The sequence below is a fragment of the Pagrus major genome, chromosome 2 (genome assembly GCF_040436345.1).
Source record: "Pagrus major chromosome 2, Pma_NU_1.0".
Lineage (NCBI taxonomy): Eukaryota > Metazoa > Chordata > Actinopteri > Spariformes > Sparidae > Pagrus > Pagrus major.
The window spans coordinates 36,618,864-36,635,485 of NC_133216.1; the positions used below are offsets into that span (position 1 = coordinate 36,618,864).

The window sequence follows — 16,622 nt, forward strand, 5'->3', positions numbered from 1 at the left end:
AGATCGACAGGAATGGCGTTGAAGCCCTTTCAGGGAGGTTTCCTACCGAGATGTAAATGCAAATGGTCCATCTGTTGTTTAAGTGGGAGGGGGTTGCAGTCACTGCGGTAGCAATATTTTGAGACATTGCTGTAAAGTAAAGTTTCCCATTCCTCGAGGGCCCCCCAATGGCCTGCCAGGCAGTGACTAGTGTCTCTCAATAAGTTAGGTCATAAGAGTACATGCAATACAAAACAAAGTTAAAAGTATATACAAAAACACACACTCAAATCATACAGAGAACCATAATCACATAGAGCAAGCCTTGAGATCATGGGAGCGACCAGTCTAAGGTGTGTTTTAAACAGTCCACAGACTCAGCCAATCTAATGGAAGGGGGAGATTGTTCCAGAGTCTGGGTGCCAGGACCGTAAAAGAGCAGTCTCCTTTGGTTTTTCATTGAGGCACGTGTAATAACCAAGAGGTTCTGGTTAGATGACCTAAGAGGCCGGTCGGTGGTATATGGGGTCAGTAGGTCAGAAATATAAGCTGGGGCTAAGCCATGTAGTGCTTTGTAACCAATTAAAAGAATCTTAAAATCAATTCTAAACTTTACTGGCAACTAGTGCAGAGAGGCTAAAATTGATAATTGAACCAATCTGCTGGAGAATGCTATATGTAGAATTGTTGGAGCCTGTAATAAGAATCTCAGTTAAACAGTTGCGAAGACGATATAGCTTGAAGTCATGATTTGGTTTTACTGAGACATATAGCTGAGTGTCATCCCCATCCGCATGATAGGAGATACACAACCAAACAGACTGATTATAGTGCCCAGGGGGTGCATATACAGAGAGAACAGGATGGGACCAAGGATTGACCCTGAGGCACCCCAAACAACAGTGGAGCGGAAGATGACTCATAATTACCCATGGCACAAGAAATAAAAGATACCAAAATATACTTTTTATTTTTAATTTGTGAGTCTTAACAAGGCAGTCTCAAGCAGACAGCCTTTTATAAATATATGTGTGTGTGTGTGTGTGTGAGAGAGAGAGAGAGAGAGAGAGAGAGAGAGAGAGAGAGGGAGAGAGAGAGAGCGTGTGTAGTGGCTGTGCAGCCAAACAAGAGAGACTGATGCTCAGAGCAAATAGGTGCTGTCAATTGGTTAGGATAGAAATCCTCAAGACTAAAGCCAAGTTCCTATGTTTTGCTTGTGATCTGCTGAGTTAATTGATTCATGATGTTGAAGTTAGCAACAACTTTGGCGCAGGAGCAGAAAACGAAAGTAGTAATGGTTAACAGCTTTTTAAGTGTGATGTAAGCACAAGATCTTATGCAGTGTTGTGGACAACTATACTGGTTAAAATAGGTGTAGCTGCACGTGACTCAATGACGTGTGTTTCTAGAATTTGTCTCAGTTGAACAAGCTGTAAGAGTAGTGTTGGGACCGTCCACATGGTTCTGACGTTGGATCGGCCTGTGTGCAGCTCAATGCTTTAATGCAGCTTCCTTGCACAAAAACCTTATAAACAAAGGAAAGTGCAACGACCCTTATGTCCCGTAGGGGGCGCCTGCTTGTCACAGCCCCCAGGTTTGAAAATCCCATCTCCCATTGTCTGCGAGCGCACCTGAACGCGTCAGTTTCCCAGAGTTACGTGTTGCTGGAAGCATCGCCTTTCTCCTACGCAACTATTACTCTAAGGGAGCATACAGATGTCCAGATTTATTTTTCCTGCCTAGGCCGCAGTCTTTCATCTCGCCGGACAAGCCAAAACTGCGCCGTGTTCAAACACGCTCCGGATCCTGAAAAGATGCTGTGCAACCAGCCTCTCTTTACCTGACTGCAGAAGGAGGATAATTTTATTTTTCCTCAGAAAATGCCCGCTTTTGCCCGTTTTCTTATTGCCCATGTCGACTACGCTGTCTTAACAGCATCGCAGGACGCTGCATCGCCTTTAATCCATGCCGAGGAAGCGAGCTGGATTAAGGAAGACACGACCACAAGTGAGGCTTAATTAGTGTCTGGGCAGATACTATAAGTTAGCGTGTATTGTATGCTTGTGAGCTACATTGTTCTTTGTAAGTTTGTGGACCGCCGTGTCCCTCTTTTTATTGCTGGTTGTTTTACGTTGTAAAACACGTTGTTTGCTTTCTCTTTTCGCTCATCACGAGCTGATTTGAGCCCCTCCACGCCGCGGAGCGGGAGTGTTAGCTTAGCCGCCGCTAAGGGCGTTAGCCCTTTGTCTTCCTCTCTCTTTTTCTCTCTCTCTCTCTTTAACTATCCTACATGTACACGCATATTAGGGGTTACGCTCGCACACATGTAATCTTATGGGCGACCTGTTGGAGACTTATGGTTGATGACCTCGCTATAACATAAAATATGTGTGTCTCGTGATATCTCCCTTTTATGATTTCAGAGACGGACGCCTCGTGGTAGCACATCCACCTTTTGTGGAACAGTAGGTCACTTTCCCTACAAATTCATCTCGTGTGCAATCAAAGTGCACACGAGGCCAACGGCAGTGTAACCATTGCCGTTGTTCAGATCTCGCGCGTTCGTTCATTTGACTAGCTTTAGGTGACGTATTTACGTCCACCATTTTTGGAATTCTAGACATATGATTCAGCAAAATCTATTGTCCTTTTTGAATCTGTATCCACGCATGACTGCTCCAAGTCACGTTTTGGCCATTTTTGTAGTCAAACGAACGAGAGTTCCCAATTCCGGTTTCGGCCATTTTTGTAGTCCTTTCAACGGAACACTCCGTGACATCACCCTCCAAGGGAGCGTGACCGCCATTTTGGCTCTCGGCCATTTTGTTTCTTTGACTACAACTGCCATCTTGGCTCCTCTTTCTTTGTCTCTGACACACACACACACACATGCTTGTTTGTTATTTGTGCTAGAGTTTGTCTTAGTTTAGTTTCATAGTTTAGCTGCTTTGGTTGAGTAATTGATTTGTGTTTATTGAAGGTATCATTGATTTAATCAAGTTGCTAACAATAATAAAATCTATTATATTGTACATAGCAGTTTTCTGTGATTATTTTGTGCATATGTTTTGTAGCATTTACTGGTTGTGATGGTCAGTGCTCACATTCATTTCCTTCACTGTTCCTTTTAATTGTAAATATTTTACAAATATTTACATTTAAAGTGAACCCTTCTTTGAGACTAATTTTGGTCTGGTTATTGGTCCCTGATTTCAGGGTGGTGCCCCGTTTTTAAAGATTTGAAAATTAATTTTATTAATTTTTATTTTATCAATTTTAATAATTATTTTCAATAATTATTCATTCCTAATAACAACACCCGCCCTACCATCATTCCCAACAGTAGCTTCACAGCCATAGCCTGCCAACTACTGCTGCACTTACACTAATAACATCCAAATGCTGTGCTTCAGCCAAGAGTCACTATGATACCACAGAAAGAAAAGTGAGGATTAAATTAGAGAGGAAATGATAAGTAGAGAGTAAACATAGTGCAAAAGAGACAATAAGGCAGACTGACAGAGGAAATAAAAAATGTGTAAGGGGAAAGACTTATAGATGATCTGCAGTCCCTAATCAATGTTTTATAATGACAAAATCAAATATTCAACATCTGCCATCAAGTGAGAGAGATACAAACACATAGCTGAAAAAAAACTATGAGGAGAAGAAAGGAGAAAGTTGAAGGGAAATCACAGTGTGATGAGAGAGAACATGAGAAGATGAGGATGACAATATAAAAAACTGGAGCAGAGAATATTTTTCAATAAAAACAGAAAGAGAAAGGAGTCATTGTCATTGCTTGAGATGAGTGGGAGGCATAATATTAAATTCAAAGCAAAGGGGTCTTGACTAAGGAATGGATAAATATAGCAGCAGCCAATTATACCCCTCTGCACCAGAGCCTTGTCTGCAGATAAGCATGAGGCTGCATATAGGAACATTAACACACATATCCCCTATATGTGTGTTAATGTTCCAAGACAATGTTGTTGCTGATTCTCGCAGCATCCTCCCTATCCCCCTCCTATTCACTCTTTCTGCTTCAACCTACACAGGTGCTATTTGAAAAAATTCCCTCAACGCCAGTGCTGCACAAAGTACCTTCAATTAGGTAACTGTATATACTATATAGTTATCATCACTCAACCTAATGCCAGTATGATCATCACAAACCCCAGAAAAACTGTGTCAGGACTAGATAAAGGGAGATATGTTACACAATCAAACAACATCAAAATAAAAGCCTTAGTTTACAACATTGCAGTAATTGTAAACTTGAAAAGGTGAAAACTTGCAAGCAACAAACTGTGATATTATTTTATAATCTGGTGTATAAATAATAGCTGTAATGAAGTCCTCCTCAGTCCGGTGAAATTATCCACTCCACTGTGTAAAGTATACAATCAGTTTTGCCCTCATTCATCTTCTCATGCAGATTTTCCATTTTTCTTTACTTCCCATTATTTCATTTTTTTAGCATCTGTTAAACTTTTTGTTAAATGTCAAACTGTTTGGTTATAGGGACATAATAGAATTTGTGTTATCATGGGATTTCAACAGTGGTATGGCATAAATGTAATCATAGCCTGCCTACCGCCCATTGTTTTGTATACATTTTTTAGTAGCTAAGACTTTTCTGTGTATGATAGCTAAAACCAGTGCTCCAAGTGGTAGGCTACTAACCTGTACACAGTACTGGCAAATGTACAATTTACAAATCTGATTAAGTGCCAAACAGCACCAGAAGAAGAAGAGCTCTTACACATTAGCCATTTAATTACAGTTTAGCTAGCTTTAGCTAACAGTTAACAATTTAGTGTCGTTTTAGCTGCTTTAGTTTTTTTTCACAAGAGCAGAGGAGGCAGATCATGTGAGTAAATTCCACAAAAATACAAACACAACGGGGGCACTGCTGCGTGGGTGAGATGCAGACCTGAAATTCAGCAGCTCCCAACAGGTGGAATTTCAATCGATCAAAAAAACCATTTAGCCAATGTCTTACTTTTGAAATAGTTGCGGGACGTTTATTCCACATTTTGAAGCAACAACTTTAAGTTCTCCGTGCCAAGAATGTCGAGTTCAGGCAAACTTAAGGCCAAAATGTTGCAGGGAGCTTTTGCTTCTGCTAGCCAAACTACTCAAGCTAGTGAGAAAGAGGAGGTAATAGCAACTATGCTCAGAGATATAATACAGTCTTTGAAAGCGGACATCTGTAACTCAATCGAGGCTGCCGTTAAGGGACTTCAAGCTGATATTGCCACTGTTAAGTCGGAGTTGAGTACGACTACAGGAGCCCTACAGCAGACCATAAATCTCCAAGAGGAAAGACTAGCCGCTGTGGAGGACTCCGCCACAAAGACTAGTGACAGCTTGGCTGAGGTGGAAGTAACCGTAAGTGCTCTAAAAGGGGAGATTCGTGCACTTCAAAATAAATGTGAAGATTTAGAGAACAGGTCGAGGAGAAACAACCTAAGGATAGTCGGCATTGCAGAAGGGGAAGAGGGCAAAACTCTGACAGCGTTTATCTCCAACCTCCTAAAAGACCTGTTGAATCTCGAAGATCTACCACTTATCGACCGAGCTCATCGATTAGCCCAAGTTAAGCCAAAGCCGGGGCAACCACCCAGACCTTTCATTATGAGGGTCCGCTTCTTCCACGTTAAAGAACAGATTCTGGCCCGAGAGAAAGGAAATCTCCGATACAATGATAAGGCCATACACATCCTTGGAGATCTGGCCGCTGGTGAGGCGAAGAGAAGGGCGGCTTTCAACGACGTAAGGAAGACTCTACAGAACATCCCGGGTGCCCGGTTTGGCTTCAGACATCCCGCTACATTCAGAATCACAATGCCTGGTGGAGAAGAGCATCGTTTCACGGATCTACAGAAGGCTATGGACTATGTCAAATCAGCCTCGTCAGAAACTACAGATTCAGAATAGTCCCTGGACTGCAATGGGCTTCTGCCTTCTGAATGCAAAGGTAAACTCGTAATCTCTCCTCTTTTTTTTTTTTTTTTCTTCTAATGGTTAGCACATTTGTGAATGTTTAAAATACGGTTCTGGATAGACAGTGCTGCCTGCTGGTGATTAGGTAGGCTATTCCTGACTTCCAAACATCGCAAGTCTAGTGTTTCAGCATGGATCTAGCTATGCTTTTTGGTCTTGCAGTCATTACTTCGTGACACCTGAAGGTAATGTTTTGGGGTTTTTTTCTCACCCTTCTTTTACGGTTTGAGTACAGCTGTGGTTACACAGCTTTAAAGCTGGTAAAGCTTTATGTTTGGGTATAGAGTGAGTTTGCGCCCATGTTGGGGGGGTGTTTGGGTGGATGGGAACAATGGGCTTGATGTAGTAATATGTTTTTGTGTTTCTAAATGTTGTTTTTACCCTCTTAATGTGTTTCTGTGGCCACAATACCTCTGGCTTTACCTTTGCTGTGGACTGTATGACAGTATGTTCTCTCTAAAAACATGGCTTGCATTAATTTTGCTAGCTGGAACGTTGCTAGCTGGAACGTAAAAGGATTAGGTCGACCCACTAAGCTCAATAAGGTGTTGGCCCATTTAGATAGCATGCATATACAGATTGCATTCCTCCAAGAAACTCATCTGTCTCTCTCTGATCACGTAAAATTGAGAAGAAAGTGGGTTTCCCAAAGTTTTCATTCTCTTTTCAATAGCAGAGCCAGGGGGGCTGCTATCATAATACATAGAAATGTTTTTACTTACTTACATTTACTGCTTCAGATGTCATTGCTGATAGAAATGGGAGATGTGTTAGTGTGACCTGAACTCTATTCAATACTCCTGTAGTGCTGGCTTATGTCTATGCTCCTAATTATGATGATGAGGGTTTTTTTTGTTAGATTTCTGTCATCCATCCCAAACCTTGACTCACACCATCTGATAATTGGAGGCGACTTCAACACATGCTTAAACCCAATGTTGGATAGATCGTCCAAGAGACAAATAACTACATCCAGGTTGGCAAAGGCGATAAACAATTTTCTCAAAGATTATGCAGTTGCAGACATATGGCATTCTCTTAACTCAACTACTAGGGCTTACTCTTTTTTTTCTAATGTTCACCAAACCTTCTCCCATATTGATTATTTTCTTTTAGACAAGAAACTTCTTCCATTAGTCAGGGCTTGCACATATGAAACAATTGTAATTTCAGATCACTCACCACTCTTATCTCCCTTAAATTGAAATTTAATGATATACCTATAACCAGTAGGCGATATGAGGGGGGATGCCGTCCCCCTTGTTAGTAAAATTACCAAAAAGCATCCCCCTTGTTAACCTGCCATCACTCTCCATCCCCTAGTAGCAGAAAGTGTGTTACAAATCACAAGTGGCCGTGATCGACGGCGCACAGTGGAGTCTAGCCGTGCACGGCTGCTTTGCATTCAGGCTGCCTGGTCGATTTTTGACGGAAGCCGCAACAAGCTGCACAGAGCAGATCGCACCGGCAGGAAGTCAGAGACACAGGAATGGCATAGAGCATCCGGTCAATTTTCAAAATAAAACACCCTGTGCAGACTCCCGATTGCATGAAAACGAAAAATGACCAGATCAACCAAATCTGAGCAAGTCAACAAAATCGGGCAGGTAAAAGGCTCGGTTCTGAAACGTTCCCGCTGGGTTCTCTTTATACATTCTTGGTATGACATGTTGGTAATTGTCATTTTTTTGCTGGTTTATAGTTTAACCATTAGTGAGGTAGCTGTTACATTTCCTGACACCAGCTGTTTTATCCCCGTTGAAGCGCACTCTGCTGGACAGACTATGTCATTACACCAATTATAAATTAGCCCAAGCATTTTTTTCTGCATTATAGTTTTTAAATATAAGGTTTCACTGGTGCATATCGGACAATATATACACCGATAACGATATATCTGTGATAGGCTAATGTCGACCGAAAAAAATCGGCCTACCGATGAATCAGTCAGGCTCTACTATTTTGCACAATGTTCATTGTGTGTCCTTCAAGGAATTTAGATGGTTAAAAATTCCAAGGGGTCATGTAACTTAAAATGACCCTGCTTGTAGTGTATTGTGAGAAACTTGAGGAAACCCTGCCTGAATAAACTCAGTCCACTGCATACAATTTAAAGGTGTATTTACTCATTACTTTAATACAGTTATAAAAAGACAATTGTAGTAGGGAGAGAAGGAAGATAACTGGATAAAATGGAATTGTAGAATTAGAAATGTCACAGTTATGGTTAAGGCATCAACAATGTTCTTTGGGAGGTGTACATAGGTGTGTCGGGGCAGGGTGGTGCTCCCATTCAGCCATCCCCCCTGTTAAAAACAGGGGGGATGGCAAATCACCTACTGCCTATAACTCATCCACGCTGGAGATTTAATACAAATATGCTGTCAGATGAAGATATAGTTAAGTTCATTACCACTAACTGATGTCTACATACAAACAAATTCCACACTCCATCCTCCTTGAGATGGAACAGTTCTTTACAGATATTGCTCTCCCCAGATCGACCAAGCCACAATGCAGTCTCTAGACAGACCACTATCTCCTGAGGAGGTGGCAAAAGCTGCTTTACAAACTAACAAAAGCCCGGGCCCTGATGGGTTCCCAGTGGAATTTTATAAAACATTTTATGCAGAGTTGGTACCAATGTTATTGCACATGTATAATGAGTCATTTGAATCAGGTAGTTTACCCAAAACATTACGTGAGGCTTCTATCACATTGCTATTGAAGAAAAATAAAGACCCCCAATCCTGTGGCTCCTACCGCCCTGTGTCTCTTCTGCCTGTAGATTTCAAGATTTTAGCAAAGGTCCTGGCCACACATCTGGAATCCATACTCCCACTTATAATTTCTCCAGACTCCAGTCTACTACACCTGAAGTTGTAGTTTCATTAGATGCCGAAAAGGCGTTTGATCGGGTGGAGTGGAGGGACTTGTTTTATACATTAGAAAAGTTTGGCTTTGGACATAAGTTCATATCATGGGTCAAGCTGTTGTATATGGACCCTGTCTCTTCAGTAAGGACAAATAATGTTTCATCTGAGCTCTTCTCAGTGTCCCGTGGCACACGACAGGGGTGTCCTCTGTCACCCCTGTTGTTTGCTATTGCAATTGAGCCTTTAGCACTGTCATTATGCCAGATGACACAACTGACCGGGATTTTTAGAGAGGGCCAAGAACATAGGGTCTCCCTATATGCGGATGACCCCTTGCTATACCTCTCTGACTCCTCCCACTCCCTACCATCTGCCTTAAATATTTTAGAGACATTTGGCAAGCTCTCTGGATATAAAATTAACCTGCCAGACAAATTTTCAAAGCTTTTTAAAGAGAAATTTCCTTCTCTCATGACAAAAGTTGAACAACTCTTAAAACGTTGGAACCAACTCCCACTGTCACTAGCAGGTCGAATTAATTCAATAAAAAATGTCTATACTCCCAAAATTTACATATTGGTTTCAGAATATTCCTGTTTTCTTACCAAAGTCTTTTTTTCGTAAACTGGACGGAATTATTTTGTCATTCATTTGGAATCATAAACCCACCAGAGCTAGGAAAAACCTTCTAACGCAATCCAAATGTTCTGGTGGCATGGCTCTTGCAGATTTCCAATCCTACTATTGGGCATTTAGCATCCGACCCATGTTGCATTGGCTATATGAAGACCCTGGTGCTGATGCACTTTCTTGGCAGTCTATTGAGTCTAAGTCATGTAAGCAATCCTCATTGGCAGCTCTTGTATACGTGCCTCTCTCATCATCGTACACAGCTCACACAACAAACCTGTTGGTTAAAACTTCTCTGAAAATTTGGATTCAGATAAGGAGACATTTTGGTTGGCAGTCCTTTTCATTTAAATCCCCTGTCTATGCTAATCACTATTTCAGACCATCCTTAATGGATAAAGCTTTCCTAATATGGTACAATGCGGGCATGAAGCAATTTCAAGATTTATATCACAATGGAACTTTTGTCTCCTTCCAATATTTTTGTGATAGCTTTAATATTCCTAGAACTCATTTATTTCGCTTTCTTCATATCAGTAACTTCATTAGGAATATTTCCTCTATATTTCCAAGACAACCCTCTTGCACCCCCTATGACCACATATCATATTATAGGTCTAACTAGGGCACAATCAAATAGTGTTGCTTTCCACATGCTCCTGGCCAGGCAGCTGATTTTGATCAAATGGAAGGACTGTAAACCCCCAACATTTACACACTGGGTCAAGGAAGAACTTTACTTTCTCAAACTTGAAAATATAAGATACTCTCTGAGAAGATCAGCAAAAAACTACAATAAAATATGGGGACCTTTTCTGGATTATGTCAAGGCACATATCACACTATCCTTAGACTAAATAGAGACATATACTCCACTGCATAAGGTTACCATCACGCACCATAAGGTTATTACAACTTTTAATCAGTGGTCACCCCCTCCCCTAAATGTGATATTTTTTTATTGTTTCTTTTTTGTATGTTTGTTTCTTCTTGATAATTTGTCGGTCAGATAGTTTTATTATACTTTATACTCTAATTACTTTTCCTTTTTGTCTTTTGTACCTTTTATTGTAAGTCACTTACTACATTCAATGTAAAGTTATTTCAGATATGTTTAAGATGTAACATCCAAATTAAACTGAAATAAAAAGAATGTTAAAAAAAATACAAACACAACACTTTTGTTTTGCTCCCATTTTTCACAAGTTGAAGTAAACAAAATCTAAGACTTTTTCTCTGCACACAAAAGGCTTACTTCTCTCAAATTTTGTGCATGAAAATTGTTAAAATCTGTGTTAATGAGCACTTCTCTTTTACCAAGATAATCTGTCCATATGACAAGTGTGGCATATCAAGATGCAGATGAGACAGCATGATTATTGCCTTGGACTGTTCACAATAAAAGGCCACTCTAAAATGTGTTTCCCCACACAACACAATGCTACAGATGTCACAAGTTTTGAGGGAGCATGCAGTTGGCATGCTTTCGGTTGGAACCTACACAGCTGTGTAGCCCATAATTATTCATTTCTGTACCATAAGACATCTCCAGTGTCGTTTGTCAGACTTTGGCTGTACATCCAACCATCCTCACAACGGCAGACCACATGTAACCACACCAGCCTCTACATGTGGCTTCTTCAACTGTTGATAGTCTGAAATTAGCCACCCAGACAGCTAATGCAGCAGCTGGTTTGCACAGCTAAGGAATTTCTGCACACTCTGTGAGAAGGCATCTCATGGAAGCTAATTCATGTGCTTGTTGTCCTGACCAGGCTCTTGCCTGACTGCAGTTTGTCGTCGTGACCAAATTCAGTGGCAAATATTAACTTTCGATGGTGTCTGGTTTCATCTGTGAAGTCTTGTCTTCACAGATGAAATGCACTGTATTGGCCAGATGGCAGACAGTGTCTTGTGAGTGAGCAGTTTGCTCATGTTAGCGTTGTGAACGCAGGAATGCTTGGTGCATGGTAGAGGTGAGTTTATGATATGGGCATAAGCTTTGGACTATGAACACAGATGCATTTAACTGATGGCAAGTTGAATGCACAGAGATACTGTGAAGAGACCCGGAGGTCCATTGTCGTGCTCTTCATCCAATGCCGGCACCTCATGTTACAGCATGATAATGCACAGCCCCATGTTTTGGAGCATCGGTACACAATTCCTGGAAGCTGATATTCCAGTTCTTGTATGGCCTGCATACTCACCAGACATATCAGCCACTAAGCAAGTTTATGATGCTCTTGATCAATATGTACTGCAGCATGTTCGACTTCCTGTCAATATCCAGCAACTTCACACAGCCACTGAAGAGGAGTGGACCAACGTTCAACAACCTCATCAAGTATAAACACAGGAAATGTGTCGCACTGCATGAGGCAAATGGCAGAAAAAACTTTGGAGATGCCCCATGGCACAGATATTAACATTGAATTAAAAGGCAACAGCTCTGGTGGACATTTCTGCAGTCAGTATGCCAACTGAACACTCAAAACGCTCAACATCTGTACCATTGTGTTGTGTGATGAAACACATTTTAGGGTTACCTTTCATTGTGGTCAGTCCAAAACACACCTGTGTGATAATAATAGTTTTTAAACAGCATCTTGAGATGTCACACATGTCAGGTGGATGGATTATCTTGGCAAAGGAGAAGTGTTCATTGACAGATTTTAACAAATTATTGCTCAAAATGTAAGAGTAATAAGCCTCTTGTATGAACAGAAAAAAAAAAACTTAGATCATTTAATTCAACTCATGGAAAATGTGAGTGAGAACGAAAGTGCTACATTTATATTTTTGTTGAGTATATTAAGAAAATCAGCGATTTTCACAGGCTGCTTACTTTTGTAGTTACACCATAGGAAGAGTAAAAATAATGTATGTGTCTTGGAGGAACAGATGCTTTTACACCTTTTCAATGTCTGGCTACAAGGTGTCAACATCAGATAACTATCCTCTAAATATGCATGTAATGACAAAGTGTTAATGGGGAGTAAGACTGCATTAAAACAGTTTACTTGTCCTGTTGTACTTTCATATTATATATTTGTCATCTGTTGATAAAAATGATATAATATACTGCATGCCATTTCATAGTTTTGCTTTCAAAGGTTACTTTTCAAGATGATTTGATATTGTTGATCTCATCACTGGCACAAAAGTCATCTAGATTTTTCCATCACTGTTGTTGACTAAATCAACATTGTCTTGCTGGGGATCAGAGGAAAACCACCTCAAGGTTCTAGTTTAAAGCCCAGTCACTGAAGGAGCCTGAAACCAGCTGTTCCCTCTAAACTGTCACCAAGTTAGCTACTTTGCCCCTACAACACTCAGTTTTTTCAGGATTTTTCATAATCTCTTTCCCTGGAAATCATTTAGACCTACAAAGAAGAGTCAGTAGTGCCTTTTGCAGTCACACACATTATAACTCACCAGTGCGGGTGTTGATAGTGAAGAAGTTCTGTGGGTTTCCACTGATGATGCGGTAGTTGAGCCTATCAGCGGTGAGAGGAGGTGTGGCATCAGGATCCTGGGCCTGGATCTTGATCACAGAAACATCCCGCGGAGAGTTCTCGGGCACTGAGGGCCGGTAAAGTGGCTCTGAGGTCAGTGGGGCATTGTCGTTAACATCTTCCACATGGATAAACACCTCAGTAGTTGCAAACTGGGGAACCACACCACGGTCACTGGCATACACTGTGAGCCAATAGGAGTCCTTGGTCTCACGGTCCAACATATCGGTGGTGTAGATCATTCCTGGAGGAGGAAGAGAGTAAAATGTACTGTAATGCACACCTAGTGCAGAAATTTAGAAAGCAATGTCAAGACTGGTTTTAAACTGCAACAGCACAGATAATTACAAGTAGCTCGTAGGCAAGGTCTGTGGATTATTCACAGTAACCAGGAGTCTTTCTGAAAAGTCATGTTGCTTAAATTTTTGAGCACTACAAGCCAAAGCCCAGAATAAAGTTTTGTTTCTGTAAACCACGGATATCTTAAATTAGGGCTGCACAATTAATCAAAGCATTGTTGAAAACACAATATGGCCAGAGGTAAAATGTGTGACGAACAGCATTATCCTTTTCTTGTATAAAGTACTGTAGTGCTGCAGAGTTGCTGCAGAGTTGCCTTTTAAAAAGTAAAAAAAAAAAAAAAGGTCTTGTCATTACACTTTATATGATTGTTATAACTAGTTTCTACCTAGAGTTGACTTTTATCTTTTACAAGTGAAAGGTGTTTCTGGAATAATTATCCTTCACTACAAGCACAAACAAACAACACTGCTGATTTGAATGTTTGCGATGACGTGTATCTATAATTAGTTTCATATTAAGTGAAATCAAGTGTCAGAAGAATCATTATGTGTGGAATAATGCCTTTCACATCTCATTTCCACAATCTGGCTTCTTTTCACCATCTCACCATTGGTGTCGGCAATTCTCTTTGCCTCCAAAATGTACGCATGGATGTATTTTTTTTATAAATCCCAAATTATTCTTTGAAAAATTTTGGGATTTTTGTGCTTTTCAAGTCCTATTTTGTGTGAACACAAGCTTTATAAATGAGGCACCTGGTGCAGTGGATTGTGAGTTGTAGTTGCCCGGTGGTCACGCCGATCACTTTGACTGTGTCAGCTGCAGTGTGCGCAATAGCAGGAAGAGCTGGCCTGTCCGCTCTACATAATGAGTCCGGAGACACTCTGGCAGTGAAGAGTGGCTTGGGAGGATGAGTGACACCGAGTGGAGCAGCAGAAGGCCAGGCGAGAGGCCAAAGGGGTCGATGTGTTTGCTGGCAGGGCTGTGGCTCGTAGGCCGCAGTATATGAGACTACAAGAAAAACATATCTGTCATCAGGATATCTGGATAAACTAATGAAGGTCCAAGTGCCAAAACGCTGTTGTCATTAAACTTAACTGCAAGTGAAGTGGACAGTGTGCAAGTTTTTTTCCTGATTTTGTCAGTCCTCTGTCTTTTCCTACGCATCTGTCAATTTTTAGGTGTGCGAAAGCTGTATGTTATGCCCCTAGAAAATGTGTGCCTTTCTAGAACAACATAGTTCTGTGTCATTTGTTTATTTTCGTAACCATAGCAACAAAGTAGCAGTTACAGTTCTGTGAGCAGTTACAGTTGTATGAGCAGTTACAATTGTGTGAGCAGCTACAGTTGTGTCAGCACAGTCATCTGTTCTTCAGTTAGCAGGCTATTTTTCCTCCCTCTTTGCTAAGGCAACTTCTGTGAGTATTATTCATCCAGCAACATAAAGTTATGAAGCAATTTGAGTTTATGTGAATATTGAGACTGCTGACATGCCAATTCTGTTGCAAAGCTAAGCTAGCTCTATATTTTGCTGCCGCTAGGATAGCTAAGCCATGCTATGTACCAAATACTGCTGTGATGTTTGATTTGTTTAATAATACCTACATTTTGTTGTATTGTGTTTCTAGTTTCACAAGATTCCCAGTAAACTTCATGGAAAGTAATCATCTGTGTCCTGGAGTTTTTCGGAGTGTTTAAACTGAAATGGAAACTTAGCCCATGACAGTGAAAAGACGGCAACACAGCTAATGGGGGACACAAGGATTGCCATTCTACGAAGCTACTCAGTATCAAAAGATAAGCGTCTAGCATTACAGCTTCAGATAGCTTCACGTTAGCTTTCTTCTCCTGATACTGAAACCACGCTGAGTCTCAGTAATGTCACAACATAACAGCGCTAACAGAGGGAATGGAGGTAACCATTCTGAGTCTGCACGCTCAAGGAGCAGTCGCTCATCTGGTACATCGTCCAGCTCAAAGATTAGCATGGCCATCGCCATGGCAAAGGCAAAAGCTGAAACTGGAAACTTAGCCCATGACACTGTACCTTGTGACTTAACAATTATGACCTTAACCAATACTTACTACTTTCATCTTAAGCTAATCTAATTTAAATTTTATCTCATAATTATGAATTTTCCCCCCATAATTTCAACTGTTTTTATATCTCATAACTACAACTTTTTATCTCATAATTTCTACCGTTTATTTCATGATTATGGCTGTGTCTCTTATAATTATGACTTATCATGGGAATATTTATTCATCAAGCTTAGTTTTCATCTCATCCTTCTTTGACAGGGTGTGACTGCAGCAGGTAGGCTGATTGTTTATTCAAAGCTGCTGCTGGGCACTGATTGTCCCACTGTGAATATTTTCTGATAAACTGACAATGCAGAAACTCCTGATTGACTCTGTGCGCAAAACCTGGACATGTCACATTTTAAATGAATAAAGGTTCATAGTTTGGCTCAGGTCCTAATTGCAGTTGTTGGTGCTGTACTCTTAGTTACTTGTTTCTACTGTGTAGGTCAGGTGAAATGCAGCCCCTCGGCCCTCGCACACAGAGTGAATGACAGGATGATACTGTACGTGCCCAGCTTGTTACATCATGTGTCATAAAATGTAACGATTTGCTCTTGCAGAGCTGTTCAGCTTTGCTAATGAGAAGATGCCAACCATTGTTGAAAGCATGCCATACAACCAAGTAGTTTTAGTTTATAATTTTATTATTTAACATTCAACCGGATTATGCAAACTGTAAACATTATATTTCTAAACTTGGAGAAAAAAAAGTGGCGGTGCAGCACTCCAGTGCGCTCCAGCAGCACTATACCTATGTACATTACCAAATTAACCAAGTTGTTGACATAAATCCACGTTGATCTAGAAATGTGCAGTTGCGACATCCATCTGATTTTGATAGACCACGTCACAAACATAGGCTACTGTGACTGACTGAATCAGTGTGAGATGTTCTTCTAACTTTATTTTTCCCTGGGTGCACAGAACAGCTTTTGTGCAAATAAATTCAACCAGGATGTAGCTAGCTATTACAGCCAGCCCACATTCAGGAGCCAGCCTATCACACCTTAGCAAGAAAATGCAAAGCCTATCCTATTAGCTTTATTGATTTAGGGAGGCGGGACTAGTAGAGAAAAAGATCTGTTAACAGTTTGTGTACCAAATTATTTCCGGGGAAATTTTTACTCAGTGGAGATTGGTGGGGACACATGTCCCTAGCGTCCCTACCCAATCCTACACCCATGAGTAAAAATGCCAAAAATGTCCCAGTTCCAGCTTCTCA

General features: G+C 40.8%; 1 protein-coding gene across 3 annotated transcripts in view; it reads right to left on the bottom strand.

The window, feature by feature from the left end:
- The window catches only part of fat3a (FAT atypical cadherin 3a), a 208,623-nt gene that overhangs the window by 150,936 nt on the left and 41,065 nt on the right, over window positions 1-16,622 (bottom strand). For all 3 annotated transcript variants that reach the window (XM_073493718.1, XM_073493717.1, XM_073493710.1), the window contains exon 2: window positions 12,933-13,256. In XM_073493718.1, the coding sequence (XP_073349819.1) occupies window positions 12,933-13,256 (324 nt within the window). The remainder of the gene's footprint in view (window positions 1-12,932; window positions 13,257-16,622) is intronic.